The 21,803-nt window shown below is 40.6% G+C and overlaps 1 protein-coding gene across 1 annotated transcript in view; it reads left to right on the plus strand.

The window, feature by feature from the left end:
• LOC117656646 (A.superbus venom factor 1-like) overlaps positions 1–21,803 on the plus strand; it is a 109,019-nt gene that overhangs the window by 64,993 nt on the left and 22,223 nt on the right. Inside the window, exons 17-20 of the mRNA XM_087886535.1 lie at positions 1,565–1,676; positions 5,414–5,499; positions 5,603–5,742; positions 13,681–13,893. Coding sequence (XP_087742661.1) covers positions 1,565–1,676; positions 5,414–5,499; positions 5,603–5,742; positions 13,681–13,893 — 551 coding nt within the window. The remainder of the gene's footprint in view (positions 1–1,564; positions 1,677–5,413; positions 5,500–5,602; positions 5,743–13,680; positions 13,894–21,803) is intronic.

A 21,803-nucleotide genomic window follows, 5' to 3' on the forward strand; every position in this document is an offset into this window, starting at 1 on the left:
TGTTTAACCGTATAGTAAATTTAAAACACAGATTATGGATTTATAAATGTAACTAAAAAAACAACCACACTCAAAATTTAAAAAATTCTGCCTCCCCTGTACTGGTGAGAGAGCCCTGGTTGCGCAGCAGACTAAAGCACTGTTATTAACATCAGCTGCCTGCAATTACTGCAAGTTCAAATCTCACCAGGCTCAAGGTTGACTCAGCCTTCCATCCTTTCTAAGGTAGGTAAAATGGGGACCCAGATTGTGGGGGCAATAAGCTGACTTTGTATAAAATATATAAAAGTATGAAAGCTATTGCTTAACACATTGTAAGCCGCCCTGAGTTTCCGGAGAAGCATTACCAAGGTTGAAAACCCATTTGGAGTATATTGTTATTATTAGGTATTTATATGTCATTGTTGCTAATTTATAGCTGAGCTTTAGTGCAAAATATAGCTCTGTAAATGCAGGAGGAACACTAGAAGTTGGGTTGAATGAGGCCTCACTCGTGGGAATCACATCACATCCAGCCTCCCAGTCCCTGAGCTCTCTCAGTACCCATAAAGGTAGGTCTATGCCACATGGAGCTATACTCTCATTACATTACTGAGTTTAATTAAAGCAGACTAGGAATCTGCTGTTTCCTCTCAAAACAACCCACCACATTTTTAAAAACATTGCTGACCTTTTGGTTCAGCTAAAGCATCAGCAACTTTTGGGGAGGTCTCAGTGGTTGAAGAAAGCTGTCGGTGAGAAATGAACTGGAGGGCTTGTTGAATGAAAGTGGTGGCAGTACAGATCTATCTTTGGTGATAGTTTAATGGTAGACTGCTTCAATTTTATTCTAGTTGGAACAGTGAACTATAAATTAAAACTTTGATTTAAAAAATTGAGTTTGAAAATGATTTTTTAAAAAGGCTGAGGTAAAAAAGGTCAAGATGGCAACCATAGTAGTGTTGTTGAAACTCTGCCTGTTTTCTATGTGCAAAATGTGTGTGAACACTCCTGAAGAAAAGAGGAGAAATAAGCATTGTGTCAATATTGTGAGAGAGCTACACTTTGAGGTAGCTACAAGATTGGAAGAGGATTAGAAACATATATGACCTTGATTTTCCTTGCCTTCATAGATAATTGTTTTTCTAGTTCTTGTTTTTCCTGTCTGACTGAAAATTCATTATTTCTTAATTTCATTTTATGTATAACATGTTAATTTAATAGAGAACATAAAATAAGGATGGAAGAAATAGGTGTCTACGGAAACAATGATTAATTCTCATCATATCCTTGATACTACATCTATACTGTATGTGATGGAAACAGTACCTGTTGCCCTGCAGAGTGCCTCATTCTGAATAGCTTGAGTTTTCAAGAAAGAAATGTTGCACCATTGTGCCAGTTTGCATGTTCAGTACTTTCTGGTAGAATAGCAAGCGAGGGAAAGTATACTTTGATTAACCAAAATACAGAGATATCTACTATTTTGCTATTTTTGAAAATAACTATCAAGTTAATTGTGGCTTATTTAATAAAGTATTGTTAAAAAACAGCACCTTATACCAAGTTGCTTTCTGTTTTCCAGGTGATTTTGAAGATGATTTCTTTGGAGACGACAACATCATCTCAAGGTCTGATTTTCCTGAGAGTTGGTTGTGGCAAACGGAGCAGCTGCCCAAGCAGCCTAACAGTCAAGGGTATTGGAGTTTTGCTGTTTATATTAGCCCACTTTTCAGCTGAAAGGAAAATCTAACGATTGCAAAATTTATACAGGGATGGGGAAGATGGTGTCTCTTCCAAGAGGAAAGGTTCAGAAAAGGTCCTGCATGAAACCTGGGGTTTATTTTTCACCTCCTTTAGAAGAGAAAAGGTTTTGCTCATTTCTAAGGCAGCAACTTGCCAGTCAGTCTGTTCTTTGTCCTGGTCAATGACCCTGATTCATTGGAGGAGATCAGAAAGACAGCAGATTGGTTCGAAGCCCATTCAGAGGAGTTGACGCCAGCCATCGAGGAAAAAAGGAGAGCTCTAATTGCATATAAAGCCTGTTGCAGTGAGCACAACCTACAGGTTCTGTGAGCTGCTCGTAGCAAAGTCCAACAGACCGCTAGGAGATGTGCTAATGATTATTGGCTGCAGCTTTGCTCTCAGATCCAGTTAGCAGCAGACACAGGCAACATCAAGGGGATGTATAATGGCATCAGGCAGGCCTTAGGTCCAACACAGAAGAAATCTGCCCCTCTGAAGTCTGCTACAGGTGAGGTTAGCCAGGACTGAGCACAGCAGATGGCACGCTGGGTGCAGCACTACCCTGAGTTATATTCCAGAGAAAATGTGGTAACTGAAGAAGCATTAAATAACATTGAGTGCCTGCCTGCCTTGGAGGAGCTTGACAGTGAACCAACTTTAGAAGAACTAAATGCGGCCCTGGATTCCCTTGCCTCTGCCAAGGCACCTGGGAAAGATAACATTCTTGCCAAAGTTCTGAAGTGCTGCAAAGAGAACATCTCCACTGAACTGCATGAAATCTTCTGTCTTTGTTGGAGGGAAGGTGGAGTACCACAGGACATGAAGGATGCAGCTATCATCACACTGTACAAGAACAAAGGTGACAGGGGTAACTGTAACAACTACCGTGGCATCTCTCTTCTTAGTGTTGTAGGGAAGCGGCTTGCCCATGTCGTACTGAAGAGGCTTCAGGTGCTTGCAGAGAGAGTCTATCCAGAATCACAGTGTGGATTTCAAGCCAACAGGTCCACTACTGACATGGTATTTTCCCTTAGACAGTTGCAGGAGAAATGCAGGGAACAAAGACAGCCACTTTTCGTAACCTTCATAGATCTTACAAAGGCTTTTGACTTGGTTAGCAGGGATGGCCTTTATAAAATTCTCCCCAAGATTGGATGTCCACCTCAGCTCCTCAACATCATCAGGTCCTTTCATGAGGAAATGAAGGGCACTGTAGTTTTTGATGGCTTAACTTCAGATTCCTTTGATATTCGAAGTGGAGTGAAGCAGGGCTGTGTCCTCATGCCAGCTTTATTCGGGATCTTTTTTGCTGTCATGCTGAAACATGCTTTTGGAACTGCAACAAAGGGTATTTACCTCTGGACCAGATCAGACAGAAAACTCTTTAATCTCTCTAGATTGAGAGCAAAGTCTAAAGTCCAGCTGAAATGCTTACGGGATTTCCTCTTTGCTGATGATGCTGCCATCACTACTCACTCTGCTGAAGACCTTCAACAATTTATGGACAGTTTTAGCAAGGCCTACCACGACTTTGGACTAACAGTCAGCCTGAAAAAGTCATGGGTCAGGACGTGGATTCACCTCCCTGTATTACAATCTCTGCACAAGAACTGGAGGTCGTCCATGACTTTGTGTACCTCAGCTTAACTATCTCTGACACTCTCTCTTTAGATACTGAGCTGAATAAACGTATTGGTAAAGCGGCCACCACATTTTCCAGACTTACAAAGAGAGTATGGCTTAATAAGAAGCTGACGGAACATACAAAGATCCAGGTCTATAGAGCCTGTGTCCTGAGTACACTCTTGTACTGCAGTGAGTCTTGGACCCTCTACGCACAGCAGGAGAGAAAGTTGAACACCTTTCATATGCACTGTCTCTGACGAATTCTTGGCATCACCTGGCAGGACAAAGTTCCAAATAGCGCAGTCTTGGAACGTGCTGGAATTTCTAGCATGTATACACTATATACATGAACAGCGACGTCTACAGTGGCTGGGGCATGTTGTGAGAATGGCTGATGGTCGGATTCTGAAAGATCTCCTGAATGGAGAATTAGTGCAGGGGAAGCGCCTCAGAGGGAGACCAAAGTTGCGATATAAGGATATCTGCAAGAGGGGACCTAAAGCCCCTGGGAATGGACATTAACAACTGGGAAACCTTGACCTCCGATCGTTCAGCTTGGAGGCTAAAGACGCAGCATGGCCTTCTCCAATTCGAAGAGACACTTGTTCAGCAGGCTGAGGTAAAGAGGCAGTCCAGGAACCAGCGAAATCTGGGGGCTGGGCAGGGGATAGAATGTATCTGCCCTCAGTATGGAAGGGATTGCCACTCTCGAATTGGCCTTTTTAGTCACATTAGATGCTGTTTTAGGACCTCTTTCCAGAGCACGATACCATAGTCTCTTGAGACTGAAGGATGCCAATGACCCTAATTCCATTTTTTAAAAAGGTAGAAATGATGATTAATTATAGTTGTTTTTGCAAACAATAAAACAATAGTTTGCCACTTTCAAAGAAATTGATATTGGTCATTTGTAGTGAAACTGAATGATTACAACAATTTCCGATAAGATAAATCTGAATGACCCAGAAATTTATTTACTAAGTGGAATAGAAGACCTCTACCACAAGGACAGAGTCTTGAAAATATGGGATTTCCCCAAACTTTCCTTCAGGAAGTACGGTATGCTAAAATTTGGTAAGTTTAGGCTCTTTGAAATTTAAAGATGGATATTTAATTTTAATATCTTGCTAGTTTAAAAAAAGGAAAACTTCCTACTTAAAAAAAATATCGTTAGGAAGGATTGAAATACGTAATTGCCTTTCTAGGTCCATAATACATTGTTAAAGGCTTGATACATCCACTCACATCATCCTTTGAAAAGCCATGAATTCTGATACATAAATCTTAGCCAAGTTGATCCAGAGTCATCAGCCAGGATCAAAGGACCTAGGTCCATTGGGAAAAACAACAGTAGTTTCAACCAAATAGAGATATACATTGGCATATGCTGTTTTCCGCTTCTCACACCACTTCACACTGAAGGACCCCATTAGCAGCAATAATGCATCTTTCCTCTTGGGTTCTACTATATGGAGCACAGTAGAAGGACCAAGAAATGGTAGTTGTGAAGAAAGCTGCTTTTCAGCTCTTGCCACTTGGACTAGACCAGTTTGTTGTGCATCGTCTACCATTACAGGGCAACTTTGGAAGCTGAAGGAACCTTGAAGGATCTTGAAGGAACCTTGAAGGAAATGCAGATAAAGGAAATGTGACAGTGAGTCACCTTGAAGTTGATTTTTAGGAATAAGTAGTTGGGGATTTTTTATTTATTATTTATCCAGCAGCAATCAATCTGCATTGTCATTGTCACAGTGGGATTTCATAATAAAATACTCACTTTGAAAACAATCTACCGTAATATTTTCAATATTACAGTAGATTGTTTTCAAAATGAGTATTTTATTATGAAATCCCACTGTCACAAACAGAATTTAATGGAGGAAATAGCTGGTGACCGCTTCCATTTGGAACTCATTTGTATTTCTCATTGATTCTCGGATCTTTTTGGAAGGAAGGTCGCTGTATGATTGGTAGCTGTAGGAGTTGTCTACCTGATACTAGTTTAAAAATGCACACTATAATAGCTCTGCAAATCATGTGATACATTTCATTTTGTCCCTAGGATTTCAAGCAAGATACTGTCTTTTTATCTGAAGGATTTCATCACAACCTGGGTGGTGCTGGCTGTGAGCATTACACCCACCAAAGGTAAAGAATTATGAATGATAGACAGTTGGCAGGTGTGAAAAGCACCTAAGAATTAAAATAAATTAATATTTTGGGGGGTCTTTGCCATTGGCCTTACTTGCAGGGATCTGTGTGGCTGAACCTTATGAAATAACAGCCATGAAAGACTTCTTCATTGATCTTCAAGTACCGTATTCAGTAGTGAAGAATGAGCAGGTGGAGATTCGAGCTGTTCTGTACAACTACGCTGATGAGGATATTGAAGTAAGTTTTGGGACTGTGACAAAGAGTGTGGGTTTAGAAATTAGGAAATGTGCATGACTTGTGTTGCTATCAATTCTTTGACAGGCAAACTTTATGTATTCCCAACTCTAAGCCACAGCATTTTGTGACCAATAAAAAAGTGCCAGTGATGGAGGCAATGGTGGGCACATTTGGCTAAGGCTCTTTGGATCAGAGTTGCTTAAATATTTTGCTGTTAGGACCCCTTCCCACTTTTGAACATTATAGAGGGCTCCAAAAGAGCTTTTATTCCTATGGGCTATATTTATCTATCTTTACTATATTCGCAAAGTACATAGCAAATGAATGTAAGATCTACTAAATGCTGTGAACAACATTTTAACTTCCATCCCCTGCAGCACACTATGTGAAACAAACCAACTAATGTACAGCATAGCTGCCGTTATAACTGCATAATTGGGTTATAAAATCCCAAAAAAGAAACCCACTGGAACACCAAAGTGGAAAATTTGACTTGAAAATAAAGTAAAAAAACTATGAGGAGATGTCAGCAATTTTAAATATTTGAAAGAAGGAAAACTAAAGAATAAAAAGCTGAAAAATAGTGTACACAAAACATACAATCTGGAGGAAAAAACAATAACAGAAATTATGGAAGAACTAAAACAGCATGTAATAGCAACAGCAAAGAAAATTGAAAGATATGAAGGATGAATAAAACAATATCATGAAAATGTTCAGTTCAAAAGAAACCAACACCTCTTCTACCAGTCACTTGATGAAAGTCAAGTCCATACTAATGTTCACCCATGTAAAGAAAAAAACTTTCAACTTTTGGAAACAACTGTGGGTAAACCCAGTGGAACACAAAAAAATGGCCTCCTGGATCACAGCTACTCAAAAACAAGTGACACGAAACAAAATGGAGAATATTGTAGTAACAACTGATAAGGTTGCACAACAAGTAAGGAAGGTCGACAACTGGCCTGGACGAACTGCATTGATACTGGTTAAAGCACCTGACCAGCCTCCATCACCTCTATTTGATGAAATGTTTCAAAATGCAACAAGCAAAGAATGGTTAATACCTGGCCAAACATACTTGATAATGAAAGATCTAGAAAATGGCACAGAATCAAGCAACTATTGCCCAATTACTTGTCTGCCAACAACATTCAAACTTTTTACAAGAGTACTGGCAAATTCAGTATTCAATCATTTGATGGAAAACAGTTTGTACCCAGGAGAATAAAAAAGAAATTACAAAAAAATCAAGAGGAACAAAAGATCAGCTGCTCATTGACAAAATGATACTAAAAAATGCAAAACGAAGAAGAACAAATTTAAATATGGCATGGATAGATTACAAGAAGGCATTTGACACATTATCCCACAGCTGGATTAACGCCTGTTGAATAACTTGGGAATCAGCAAAAATATTTGTACATTTTTGAAAGCAAATATGCAAAAATGGAAAACAGTTCTAACAGCAAATGGGGAGAACATTGATGAAGTCAACATCAGACAAGGAATCTTCCAAGGGGATTCACTTTTGCCACTACTGTTCAACATTGCATTAATTCCACTGACAATAATCCTACGAAACACAAAACTGGGCTACCAAATCTCAAGCCAACATGGCAAGATAAACCATCTACTATACATAGATGACTTAAAACTGTATGTGAAAAACTCCACTGTGTTGAATCAATACTCAACACAGTTCAACTGTTCAGCAATGACATCAGAATGAACTTTGGACTTGAAAAATGTGCTATACTTTCCATGCAGCGAGGAAAAATGGAAAAAATAGAAGGAATAGAACTGGGAAATGGAAGCATTCTGAAAGCATTAGCAAAAGTTGACAGTTACAAATACCTAGGCATATTGGAAGCAGATAACATCTTGAATGGAAAAATCAAAGCGTCAATGCAAAAGGAATACATCAGGAGGGTCCGCAAAATTTTAAAATCAAAACTGAATGCTGGAAACATAATTAAAGTCATTAAAACATGGGCAGTTCCAGTGATACTCTACCCAGCTGGAATCATCAACTGGACTGTGGCTGAACTGGAAAACTTGGACCGGAAAACACACAAACTTTTGAATATGTACAACGCTTTACATCCACAAAGTGACATCAACAGGTTGTTCCTGCCAAGAAGAATAGAGGGCAGAGGGCTATTGCAAATCTGTCAAATTGTAGAAGAAGAAAAATGAAGTAGTAGATTTGAATGATTATGTGAACCAAAGTACAGAAAAATTGCTGCAGGCTGTGAAAACGGGGAACATTATAAAAACAACAGAAACAAAGGCAGAATATAAGGAAAAACAGCTGGATGATAGATTAAATGGATGGAAAACCAAAGCTTTGCATGGACAGCACTTGAAAAACATTGAACATTGCCCCGATGACAGTGGGTATCACTGTTACATGTTTCATCCATAACCGTGTAGTTTCGATGGCCAGGTCGCAATATTTCATGATTTTTTCCAGTTCTTTTTATTTGACTCTGGCATCTCCTGGTACAGCGATATCAATAAATTGAACTCTTCAGCCCTTGACAACCGTGATATCTGGCATGTTGTGTTCCAAATGACGATCCGTCTGCATTCGAAAGTCCCACAAGATCTTCACTGTCTCATTTTCAACAACTTTTTCGACTTTATGTTCCCATGACTTTTCGGATACAGGTAGGGCATATTTTTTACATAATGACCAGCGCGGCCCACTGTGAACTGGTAGTAAAGGTAAGTAGAACCCACCCCTGCATATGCCATCTATAGAACATTTTGTATTGATTTTCTTTATATGCTGTGGACATGGTTAATTTATAGTTTCTTTCCCATATTTGCTGCCATTTGTCTAACTCAATTGTATATCCAAAATTCTTAGCCCATGCTATCATTTTTTCTTTTATCTGTTCTTATTCTAGCTTAATACTCAATAAGTAATTGTATAGTTTTTAAATCATTTTTTCATCTGTTCCTGTGAGTATCTCATCAGCTCTGTTATTTCCAAGTAAAAATCATATAGTTTAGCATCTTTTTCATATCTTGTTGTATTTGTAATTGCGTAAACCAATCCATTTCAATCCCTTGTTCTTCTATTTCTTGTTTCTTTTTCATTTCCCCCTTATCTGTTAGTATATCTTTATATCTAAGAATAATCCCCATATTGATAATATTTGGATGTATTAACACTTCCATTGTAGATAACCATATTGGTATTTTCAAGTAATATTTATCTCTAACGTTCTCCCATATTAATAATAATGCATTTCTTACATAGTGTCTTTGAAAATAACTGTGCATCTTATTTTTGCCATACCATAAAAAAGCATGCCATCCCAATTGTAAATCGTGTCCTTCCAAAGTTAATAGTCTTGTGTTTCTTAATTCAATCTATTCTCTCATCCACGTCAATGCCTGTGCCTGATAGTATAGTTCCCAATTACGTAGTCCAAATCCTCCTCGAAGTCTCGCATCTTGTTAACATCCTTAATGTTAATTCTCACTTTTTTCCCTTGCCATATGAATTTCATTATTATTTTACTTAATTGTTCAAAATATTTCTTTCCCAATTTTATCTGTATTGTTTGAAATAAAAATAAGAGTCTCGGTAATACATTCATCTTAATTATTGCAATCCTTCCCATTAATGATAGCTGTAAATTTTTCCATTTCTCCAAATTTTTCTCAATTTAATTTTTCAGTTTATAATAATTATCCTCTTTAATCGTTATGCATCTTGAAGTTAATTGGATTCCTAAATATTTTACTTTCTTCGCAATCTGAATGTCTAGTTTCTCCATTAAGTCTTTCTTCTGTTTTTCTGTAATATTTTTCACCAATATTTTTGTCTTTTCTTTATTTATTTACAGTCCTGCCACATCTCCATATTCTTCTATTTGATCTATTAATTTGGGTCCTGTATTTGTGGTTCCTCCAAGATAAATACTAAGTCATCTGTGAAGGCTTGTAGTTTATATTCTTCTTTTTTGATTTTTAATCCCTTTATTTCTTCATTTTGTCTTACATTTCTATTTAATACTTCTAATGTCAATACAAATAATAATGGGGATAAAGGGCATCCTTGTCTTGTTCCTTTCATTATATTAAACTTTTCTGTCATATCTCCGTTCATCATTAGCTTTGCTGACTGTTTGTTATAAATTGTTTTTATCATATTTATAAATCTTCCCCAAAGTCCATAATTTGTAATTGTTTTATCATAAATTGCCAATTCACATTGTCAAACGCTTTTTGCACATCCAGGAATATCATTGTCATTTGCTTATCTGAGTGCACTTTGTAATATTCCAGAATATTCAAAATTGTTCTTATATTATCTCTAATCTGTCTTTTGGGCAAAAAAACATTTTGATCCATGTATATAAATTCGTTTAACAATTTTTAAAATCTATTCGCCATTATTGATGCAGATATTTTGTAGTCAGCATTCAACAACGAAATCGATCTGTAATTTTTAATTTGTTGTAAATCTGTGTCTTCTTTAGGTATAAGAGTAATATATGCCTCCATCGATGAGTTTGGTATCTTTGCGTTTACTAAAAGTTCATTAAATACTTCCAACATTACATTGTTTAGTACATCTTGCAGTATTTTATATACTGTAGTTCTGCTGGTAATTCATCCGGGCCCGGTGTTTTCCCATTCTTTTGTTATTTAATTGCTTCTGTTAATTCCATCATTGTTAGTCTTTCTTCTACTGCTTTTTTATAATTTTTACACGAAACAAGTACATGGGCAGATCATAATCAGATTATAATTACCGTATTTTCCGGCGTATAAGACGACTTTTTAACACATGAAAATCTTCTCAAAAGTCGGGGGTCGTCTTATACGCCGGGTGTCGTTCTCCTGTAACCAGGCAGACCAGCCCGAAAGGCTCTGACGAGCCTTAAATGGCTCTGACGGTCCCAGCTCTGACGGTCGATCCCAGCTCTGACGATCCCAGCTGAGTTCCCTGCAACTCAGCTGGGATCACCAGAAACCATGTAAAAAGAAAAAAGTCTTTTCCCTTTTACTCTGAGGATCCCAGCTCTGACGATCCCAGCTGAGTTCCCTGCAACTCAGCTGGGATGGCCAGAGCCATGTAAAAGATAAAAAGTTTTCCCCCTCCAGCTTGCTTACCTCAGCTGCTAGTCCCAATGCTTGCCTTGCTTCGCTTGCCTGAATCTATTCCATCAGCAACTAACTCCCTGCCTGCAATCAAGCAAGCAGGGAGTTGTGGACTTCAACTCCCAGAATTCCTCAGCCAGCAAAGCAAAGCTGGCTGAGGAATTCTGGGAGCTGAAGTCTACAAGTCTTAAAGTTGCCAAGGTTGGAGACCCCTGTTCTATTGGGTAAGTTTTTTTCCCCTTTGGGAGCTTTAAAAAAAATAGTCAATTGGGTTTTTTTTAGTTGTTCTTTTTTAGACCTAGCCATTTAAAATTTAGGAAGTTTTAAATTTAGCTTTCATATAAAAATAAAAATAAAAATAAAATAAAATAATATTTGTGCAGCTTTCTGAGATTTAGTGTGTTTCTGTAGTGTTTCAGTCTAACTACACAAACACACAAAATCTCACAAAGCTGTATGTGGAATTTTGTGTGTGTAAAGTGTGAAAGTTTTTTGGGGGGCTTTTTGTGGCTGTGTGAGGTTCCTGCTTGTTGCAGGGGCCATTTTGGGTCTAGCACAGCTGCTTTTACATTGTGGGTGAGCCAGTTGTGTTGTGTGTGTGTAGAGTGTGAAAGTTTTTTTGGGGGGCTTTTTGTGGCTGTGTGAGATTCCTGCTTGTTGCAGGGGCCATTTTGGGTCTAGCACAGCTGCTTTTACATTGTGGGTGAGCCAGTTGTGTTGTGTGTGTGTAGAGTGTGAAAGTTTTTTTGGGGGCTTTTTGTGGCTGTGTGAGGTTCCTGCTTGTTGCAGGGGCCATTTTGGGACTAGCACAGCTGCTTTTACATTGTAGGTGAGCCAGTTGATGTTTTTTAATTTTTATTTGGTGTGCATTGGAAAAGGGGTAGTCTTATATGGCGAGTATAGCCCAAACCCTATATTTTAACAGGAAAAGTTGGGGGTCGTCTTATACGCCCAGTCGTCTTATACGCCGGAAAATACGGTATATGGAAAGGCCAGAAGAAAAGATGGACTTTGAATTCAATAATTTTACAGGAAAATTAATTTCAACAATATCTGGAAAAGGAGTTGGTTTTTTTCTTTAAAATAAACCATCACTCCAAAATGTATGGGATACAATAAAAACATACATTAGAGGACTGGCAATGACATACCTGGGAAAAAAGAATAAAAAGAAAAGACAAAAACAGAAAAAGTTAGAAGAAAAATATAAAAAGCTGGATAAGGAATTGCAAAAAGATACAAAAAATAAGAAAATCAAAAAACAAATGGACTTGAAAAAACATGAAATGAATTTAATTGAACAAGAGGATTTGTCAAGTAAGAGCTTCTAAACATTTTTTTTTTGAAAATACAAATAAGCCAGGCAGATGGTTGGCATATAAAATGAAAAAAGAGAAGGAGAAAAATCTAATCAACCAATTAACAGATGAAAAAGGAATGGTATGTTATAGAAATGAAGAAAAGAAAAAAATAGTTCAAAAGTATTATGAGAGACTATATAAACAAGAGATAATAGCTGGAGAAAAGATAGAACAATATGTAAGAAAATCCAACCTACCTAAAATACCTGAAAAGTATCTTCGCTTTCATGGCCTTAGTTTGTAGTGCTTGTTCTTGAGCAGCAAGTATTAAACCTTCCATTTCTTTCTTGATGGCTCCTCTCTAAAGCCATGCCCATGTCAAGTTATGATCACATTTTCCTTCTATTATTATCTCTTTTATTCATTAAACATGAAACTCAGTCAACTGAACAAATGTAAAGATGTATCACAATATTGACTGGCACCGATGGTTGATACGGGTTGCTGCCAGCATCCTAGGTGTTGACCAAGTATCTTCTTGAAATATACAATGTTTTAAAATATATGATGTTGGCGAAAACTGAAGCAACACCAGCGGAACTGCAAAAAACTGTACTACTCGGAACATCGTACATTTTAAGAAGGTATTTGGTTGATACCTAGGATGCTGGCAGCAACCTGTATCAGCCATTAGTGCCAGTCAATGGTATTTGTGATTCATTTTTAAATGTTCAGTTGACTGAGTTTCATGTTTAATAATAATAATAAGGGTAACATTGTTTTAAATGTTTGCAAACATCTTTACTGCCTGGCAAATAATTTTGATTTTGTGGGACTCTGTGGGAGTCTTAGAGGATTCCCCAAGGCTCCTTGGATAGTAAGTTAAGGAACACTGGTTTAGATAATCATCTCTGCTCCATTTGCACAATGACTCAGTGGTTGAAGACATTCCCGTTCCTTGCCCCAGCTCCTGTCCACCTAGCAGTGTGAAAGCATGCAAATGCAAGTAGGTTAATAGATACCACTTTAGAGGGAAAGTAACAGCACACTCCATAGGCCTTTGGCATATAGCCATGCTGGCCATTTGGAAAATGTCTTCAGGCAATGTGCCTCCCTCAGCCAAGAAACAGAGGTGAACACTGCACCCTAGAGTCTGATACAACTGGGCAGGGAAACTTTACCTTTACCTTTACCTTTATTTTAAAAAGTACCTCTTGGGCTCTTATATTTCAGGGGTCTTATTTGCATAAATATTCTGATTTATTTACATAGTCCTATTTTCCATCAGTTTACGATGAAGGGAAGGATGAATTGCATGATATGATTTATGTGTATGCGTGCTCTATGTGTACTCCTCTTCGGTGTTTCCTTCCATGTATCACAATGATTTGCTGGTGCAGGAACAGATTTAGTGGGGAATGTGTTTGTGTCATCTGTGGAAAAGCTGGATTTTAAATGATTCTTATGGCCAAAGCTGCCTTGTGACTCATCTGCTTTTTTTCATCTCCACTAGGTGCGAGTGGAACTGTTACACAACCCAGCCTTCTGCAGTGCTTCCACAGAAAGACAAAGATACCGACAGCAGCTCCCGATTAAAGCCCTGTCCTCCAGGGCAGTACCATTTGTGATAGTCCCATTACAGCAAGGATTGCATGATATTGAGGTCACAGCACGTGTCCGGGGAGTGATGACATCAGACGGTGTGAGGAAGAAGCTGAAAGTTGTAGTAAGTAACAAGTGGGGCTACATTATGGCTCTTGGAGAGAAAGCGATCTCTGCAAATATTTACCATAATTTATTTATTTATTAATTTATTTATTGGTTCGATTTATATGCCGCCCTTCTCCAGAGACTCAGGGTGGCTTACAATGCGTTAAGCATTAATTGTATTAATGAGTGCGCTCTTTATCTTCCCCCATTGCAACAGAAAGGCATTTTGGTCTCAAAACTTTACTTGAAACTGCACAAAATGGCATATCTACCATGGTGGCTAAAATGGTCTAGTTTGTTATATAACTTGGACTGTATAGTTATTCTGATTGTTCTTTGTAAACTCCTAGAATCTTCCCATAGCAAAATTTGATTGATTTGAAAATGGCAGAATGGGAGCAGGTTCACTGTTTGGGAGTTCTTTAAATATTTTTTTAAAAAAATTAAAAATTTAAGTAAATATGCTCACTGTTGCAGTCAGGCAATGGACTTATTTTGGTCCAATCTTTCTCCCGCCCACACCCCCAATCCTTCCCCCAGCTGCAATAAAAACAATCCCTGCCAGACGAAACAATTACCCTCTACACTTCAGTGGTGTGATTTGGTGGGTGGGTGGGTGGGTGTGAGACTTGGCCAAGGGGATAAGATTGTCCACAACAACAGCAATATTTCCAAAAAGAAAAAAAAGTATGCTGGGTTACTAGCCAGATAATCTAGGAGTTTCCTTAGCTAGTCTACCCTCCTGTTCTTGGGGCAAGGCATCATGGTATTGCCAGGGTAGGCATGTATTTTTCCTCTTATCCCTGGATTGCGACTTTCTCTTAGCCCATAAAATACTTGCCCACCACAACATCTACAAAATTTAACAACACTATTAAATTCTGAAGTAAAGTCTTACATTTAGGCAAGAAAAACGAAAAGTACACATATAGATTGGGTGAAACCAGGCTTAATAGCAGTAACTGTGAGAGGGATCTTGGAGTCTCAGTGGACAACCAATTAAATATGAGTCAGCAGTATGCAGCGGCAGCCAAATGAGCAATTTCAATCCTAAATTGCATTAACAGATGGATACAATCAAGATCAAGTGAGGTACTAATACCACTCTATAAAGCCTTAGTAAGACCACACCTAGAGTACTGCATCCAGTTTTGGTCACCACACTATAGAAAAGATGTTGAGACTCTAGAACAAGTGCAGAGAAGAGCAACCAGAATGATTAGAGGACTGGAGACTAAAACATATGAAGAACGGTTACATGAACTGGGCATGGCTAGTCTAGTGAAGAGAAGGACCAGGGGAGACATGATAGCAGTGTTCCAATATTTGAGGGGCTGCCACAGAGAGGAGGGGGTCAAGCTATTTTCCAAAGTACCTGAAGGCCAGACAAGGAATAATGGATGGAAACTGATCAAGAAGAGATTCAACCTGGAAGTAAGGAGAAATTTTCTGACAGTGAGAACAATCAACTAATGAAACAGCTTGCCTTCAGAAGTTGTGGGGGCTTCATCACTGGAGGCTTTCAAGAAGAGACTGGACTGCTATCTGTCAAAAATGTTGTAGGGTCTGCTTGGGCAGGGGGGTTGGACTAGATGACCTACAAGGTCCCTTCCAACTTTGTTAATCTGTATAAACCAGCCATTTCAAAACCACAGCAATAGAAGCCATTCAAGTACATCTCTGCACAGCAACCCAGCCTGGGACCTTATGGCTAAGTCTCAGCTAATGAGAACAAGGTTAACAACAGTGTATGGGCTGGGCGCTTTTCAGTTTGACTTTTCATAATGAAGTTTGGGAACAGAAGATTGGAGAACAATGGTTACAAACAGATGTGAAAATAATTGCCAACCACTAGGAAGTGAGTGCAGATGATTCCCTTCAAAAATAATCCATACTAAAGACTGAGTATAACAAATATGTGATATCAGGCTAGCTGCCATTAGTATTGCAAGTAGTGATCTGCTAGTTTCTGGTACTTGTAATCTGTTATTTGAAAACAAGAAGTAAAATGTCCAATCAGTAAACACTATCTAATAAAACTATAACACAAATGTTCGACTCCAAGAATATTACTATAGGATAACAGCACTATTTAATATCCAGGATGCAAATAATATTGAAAGTTGCACGTATACATAAACTGATAAATGTGTTGCCATAGGATTGTGTTTCCTATAAATATAGTAAGTAATAATGTTAATATTTAATATTAATTAATTATTAATATTTAATAATAATAATAATATACAAATAAAAGGAGAATAGTAGAAAATCAGAACCTGTAGGAGATGAGCAATCTGAGCTGTAAGGCTGAGTTAAATGTGTCATCAGTTTGAAGTCATTGTGTTTCCAGTCCCTCTTTCAGAGAATTCAGAATAACAGAGTTGTAAGGGATCTTGGAGGTCACCTAATCCAATCCCCCTTATCAAGCAGGAGACCCTATAACATTCCAGACAAATAGCTGCCCAATCACATCTTTAAAACCTCCAGGGATGGTGCAGCCACTGATCTATAGAGGCGTCTTTAGGGAAGAAGTTGAAACAGTTTATGTCCAGGATGTGAGAGGTCTGTAGATATTTTCTCAGCCCTTTTTCTTGTTCGTGCAATATACAGATCCTCAATGGAAGGAAGGCTGGTTGTGATTGTTTTTTCTGTTGTTCTATCTGTTGAAGTCTGTCCTGTACTGTTTGGTTGCTGTGCCGAACCAGATAGTTATTGAGATACAAATGACAGACTCAATAACCCCCCCCCCTCATTCAGGACTTAATCCTGGAGGAGGGGGCCGACCTGGCATGCATAACTGAGACCTGGCTGGGCCAGGGGGGAGGGTTCCCCTCTCAGAGATGTGCCCAGATGGGTTTCAGATATTGCATCAGCAGCGACTCCAGAGAAGGGGTGGAGGAGTGGCAGCTATTGTCCGGAAGAGCCTTTGTCCTCGCAGGATCCCTGCCCCGGAGATTGTTGGGTGTGAGTCTCTCCTCTTGAGGTTGGACTCAAGGGTTCAGTTGGGCTTGTTGTTGACGTACCTGCCTCCCAGCTGCATGACAACAGCCCTGCCTCTGCTGCTAGAGGCAGTAGCCGGGTTGGTGGTGGAGTTCCCCAGACTTATGGTACTGGGGGACTTCAACCTACCATCACTTGGCGAATCCTCAGATGAGGCTCAGGAGTTCATGGCTTCCATGACAACCATGGACCTGACCCAAGTAGTTCAGGGTCTGACCCATGAGGGGGGAAACACACTCGACCTGGTATTTCTCTCGGGGCAGTGGAGATATGATCTGGAATTAAGAGGTATAGAGGTCTCGCCCTTGTCGTTGTCAGACCGTTGAGGCTGGACTTTAAGATGCCACTCCTCCATTGCAGGGAGGCAGAGCTGATTAAGTGGTTCCGCCCCAGACACCTAATGGACCCTGACTCTCTTGTCCACAGTCCGGCCGAGACCCTAGTGGCTGCCTGGCATAAGGCGGCATCTGGGGCATTGGACCGGATTGCGCCTTTGCAACCTCTCAATGGCAGCGGATCCAGGAAAGCTCTCTGGTTTACTGAGGAGCTCTGGGAGATGAAGCACCAGAAGAGACGTCTAGAGCGACGAATCTGACTGAACACTTTTGAGAGCCTTTGTTAGGACTTACTTAGTGGCGATACGGGCAGCAAAATGTTCACATTTTTCCGCACTTATTGCATCCGCTGATTCTCGCCCAACCGCCCTATTTAGGGTAACTCGCTCCCTCCTTAAGGTTGGGGGAACGGAGGAGCCCTTGCAGGGTAGAGCTGAGGAATTTGTACAGTTTCTGTTGGATAAAATCGCTCAGATTTGGATGGACCTGGACTCTGATTGGGCAATACCGACCGAGATGACAGGGGCGGGTCTTAGTCCTATTGTGTGGGAGGAGTTTGAGACAGTGACTCCTGAGGAAGTGGACAAGGCTGTAGGGGCGATGAGTTCCTCCACTTGTTTGTTGGACCCGTGCCCCTCCTGGCTGGTTTCAGCCAGCAGGGAGATGACAGGAGGCTGGCTCCAGGCTTTAGTTAACGCGTCCTTGAGGGAGGGGTCCTTCCCACAGCCCTTGAAGGAAGCAGTTGTAAGGCCCCTCCTCAAGAAACCTTCCCTGGACCCAGCAAAATTAAAAAACTTTTGTCCAGTCTCCAACCTACCCTTTGTGGGAAAGGTTGTAGAGAAGATGGTGGCATTTCAGCTCCTGTGGTCATTGGATGAAATCGATTATCTGGACCATTTTCAGTCCGGTTTCAGACCTGGCTATAGCATGGAAACTGCCTTGGTCACGCTGATGGATGATTTCTGGCGAGCCTGAGACAGGGGTCATTCCTCTATCTTGGTGCTACTTGACCTCTCAGCAGCTTTCGATATCATTGACCATGGTATCCTTCTGGGGCGACTAAGGGAGCTAGGAGTGGGAGGCACCGTATTGCGGTGGTTCGCCTCCTATCTCTCTGGTCGATCATAGTCAGTGCTGGTAGGAGGACAGAGGTCGACCCGTAGGCCTCTCATCTGCGGGGTGCCTCAGGGCTTGGTCCTCTCTCCCTTCCTATTTAACATCTACATGAAACCACTGGGTGAAATCATCCGACGACACAGGGTGGGATATCAGCAATATGCTGATGATACCCAGCTGTATATCTCCACCCCCCATCAGTTCAGTGAGGCAGTAGATGTGATGTGCCAGTGCCTGGAGGCTGTGAGGATCTGGATGGGAGTCAACAGGCTCAGACTTAACCCACACAAGACCAAATGGCTCTGGGTATTGCCCCCTAAAGACTATGTCGATTGTCCATCCTTGATTCTGGTGGGTGAGAAAGTGCCCCTCTCAGAATGGGCTCACAATTTGGGTGTCCTTCTAGACTCACAGGTGAGACTGCAACAACATCTGACAGCTAGGGGAACTTTTGCACAGGTTTCGTCTGGTGCACCAATTGCGACCCTACTTGGATCAGGAGGCTCTCCTCACAGTCACTCATGCCCTTGTCACCTCACGGTTGGATTATTGCAATGTGCTCTACATGGGGCTACCCTTGAAAAGTGTTCGGAGACTACAGTTGGTCCAGAATGCAGCTGCGCGAATTATAGTGGGTGCGCCTAGATACACCCACTGTCAGCCTCCGCTGTTGTGGCTCCGTCCTCCGAGCCTATCTTATCGGAGGAAGAAGGCTCCGAACATAAAGGAGAGGAGTCGGCCAGGCCTCCCTCTCCAGGCCCCTCCTCTCTGGCAATGCCTTAGGTGCCGGCCGAGGAAGAGAAGATTAGCCAGGAGCCAGGTGTCTCCGATGATAGCGATGGAGGCGATCTGTCATTCCTGGATCCACGCCAACGAAGGCGTGATAAACGGTTGCAGCAGTTGAGGAGGCGTGCCAGGGATTAAGCTGAGTCACTGGACCACACCCCAGAGACTATATAAGAGAGTGTGGTGGCTATTTAAGACTCTGTGACGGACAAAAACTAACTCTGGCTAGTCACTTTGAACAACGCCTAAATCTGCCGAAGGTTTCTTGTTTTGAACTGGACTATTTGCAAACTGTGTGTATTGCTGTTTATCTGGTGAAGGGATACTCCCGTTTCTTGAAGTAAAAGCACTTGGCAGTCAGTCCTCGTATTGCTGCCAAGTTTCTGATAACAAACTGTGTGTGCCAAGTGCTTCCTTAACCCTCGGCTGGCTGTTTGTGTATGTGTGTGTGGAGACGGGGACAGAACACTCCGCCTTTACTGCTTTGGCTGCCATAAGAAACGGGTGGGAGAGAATTAGAGAGCATGTGGGGGGGGAAGCGTGCTGGAGGATTTTTGAAGAAACGAAACCTAATCTCCGAAGTGGCTATCGGGTCAACCGTCATCGTATTCCTGATTGATGACGATGCCAGATGTGCTTCCACCTGACCTCTGGAAGACCTTTGGATTGGGTGATTGATGATGGACAGTGGGAGGGGATGCTTTCTATATGCAATTTTCGCGCCTATTGCTTTAGTTTCAGCTTTTCCTTGATTGCGTTCACTTCATTTTCTAGTAAAAGTACATTACTCTATAAATAATGGAGTTTGGCTTATTCTTTCCTGGACTTTGAAGGAAGCACACCTGACATTAAGCTGAAACTCACTCCAGTCATCCCGGATAACCACCGAGGGGACTGAAATCCAGATCATGTCAGACCAGGAAGGTGAAGAAGAACAGATGGGAGCATCGGGTTCTACGATACCTTCACTTCAAGCAGAGAAAGAGGCTGCCAAATGGTTGGAAAAACTCTGGCTGAGAGAGGAGCCTGAGGAAGCCAGATGGTCGAAAGGAGTAGGAAGGATGTCGGACTGGGGGGAGACCCCCCAGGGAGTAACCAGCTCCAGACCCCATAAGAGCAGCGGTTCTCAACCTGGGGGTCACGACCCCTTTGGGGGTCGAACGGCCATTTCACAGGGGTCGCCAAAGCCCTCTCTCGTCCCCCCCACCCCTTCACTCACCCTCACTCTCTGCTCTGTTGGATCACTGGCCGTTCGCTTACCCCGCCCACTCCCAATCTATTGCTGCCTCCTGAGTCCCAGCTGATGGCTAGAGGAAAAAAAACCTGTTCAAATTCTTGCCGCGGGGCTTCAAAGGGCCGCCCTATAGCCAGTGGTGGGATTCTGCTGGTGCCCCGCCCCTCCACACCACTATTTATTGCCAATAAATAGTGGTGGGTGAGGGGCGGGCGAGTCAGCAATTTAACAAATGGTTCGGTGTTTTTTTGTAATTTTATTGGCCCGCGGACCTTCAGCATAGGCTAATTAGCCCTTGATTAGATCGGCTCCCAGCTCTCAGCTGATTTGCTCTCAGCTGTTTTGCTCAGGGCTCTGCTGCTTGTTTGCAAAGAGTGCTGGAGCAATTTTTTTTCCCCTAGCTATGCTGAAAAACGAAACTGAAACTGCTTTGCTGTTGCTGCAAGGTTGGAAAATTAGGCAGGCAGATTTCTTTTCTTTTTCCTCACCAAAAAAGGTAGGTGCAAACAATGGGAAATTTAGGGAAAAAGAGGAGAGTTCAAGATTTTAAAACACAAAACAAAAAAAGCTCTATTTAACTAGGGAATTGTAATAATTGAGATACTATTAGTTGTGTATTTCTGAGAGCAGAAATGGTTAAGTTGTGGTTTGGAGGAATATATGGGGGAAATTATTTGGTTTATTATTATTGGTAAATATAATTAATTGATTTGTAAGAAATTGGATTGCATGGAAATAATTGGAATATTCATGTTCATATTGATTAATATACAAAAAAGGTAGTTATATAACTAATTGATTTATATTAAAATGTTGAATTTATATTAAACAACTGTAATATTACATAATTAACCAATGTGAGGATGGATATAAAAATAGATGACAATGGGAAGGGGTATAATATAGAATAGAAGGGAAAAATTGAATTTGATTAAGATTAGAGATGAGGATGAAGGGTAATATTGGTTTTTTACAAAAATAGATGAGGAATAAATATGGCAAAAAGGAAATATAGAAATTGTAAATTTAATTGAAATGACTAAACACTGTTTAAATTTGTGAACCGGCCAAATACTCTGTTCAAAGAAAATACATTGTATGTTTGTATGTGTGTTTCTAATTATTGTTATTTATTCATATTTGTTCTCTTTCATTCTTTAAAGTTTAACAATTCATTCTTTATCTTAATATCTTTATATTTGTTTGGGGTTGGCTTTCTTCCCTTTCATCTTTTTTATTGTACAGCAATCTTTCTCCTCAAACCTACCACCTCTCTCTTTTCTTTCCTTCTTACTTTCTCTTCCTCCCCCTCTCTTCTCCTCCCTACTTCCTCTTCCTTTCTCCTTCTCCTCCTCTCTTCCTCCCTCTCTTACCCTCACTCCTACTCTAATTTCCCTTCCCTTCCTTCATCTCTCTCTCTATTGCTGTATCCTTTTATGCATATGGACTACT

This window comes from Pantherophis guttatus, chromosome 2 (assembly GCF_059756535.1).
Source record: "Pantherophis guttatus breed Tessera chromosome 2, ASM5975653v1, whole genome shotgun sequence".
NCBI classification, from domain to species: domain Eukaryota; kingdom Metazoa; phylum Chordata; class Lepidosauria; order Squamata; family Colubridae; genus Pantherophis; species Pantherophis guttatus.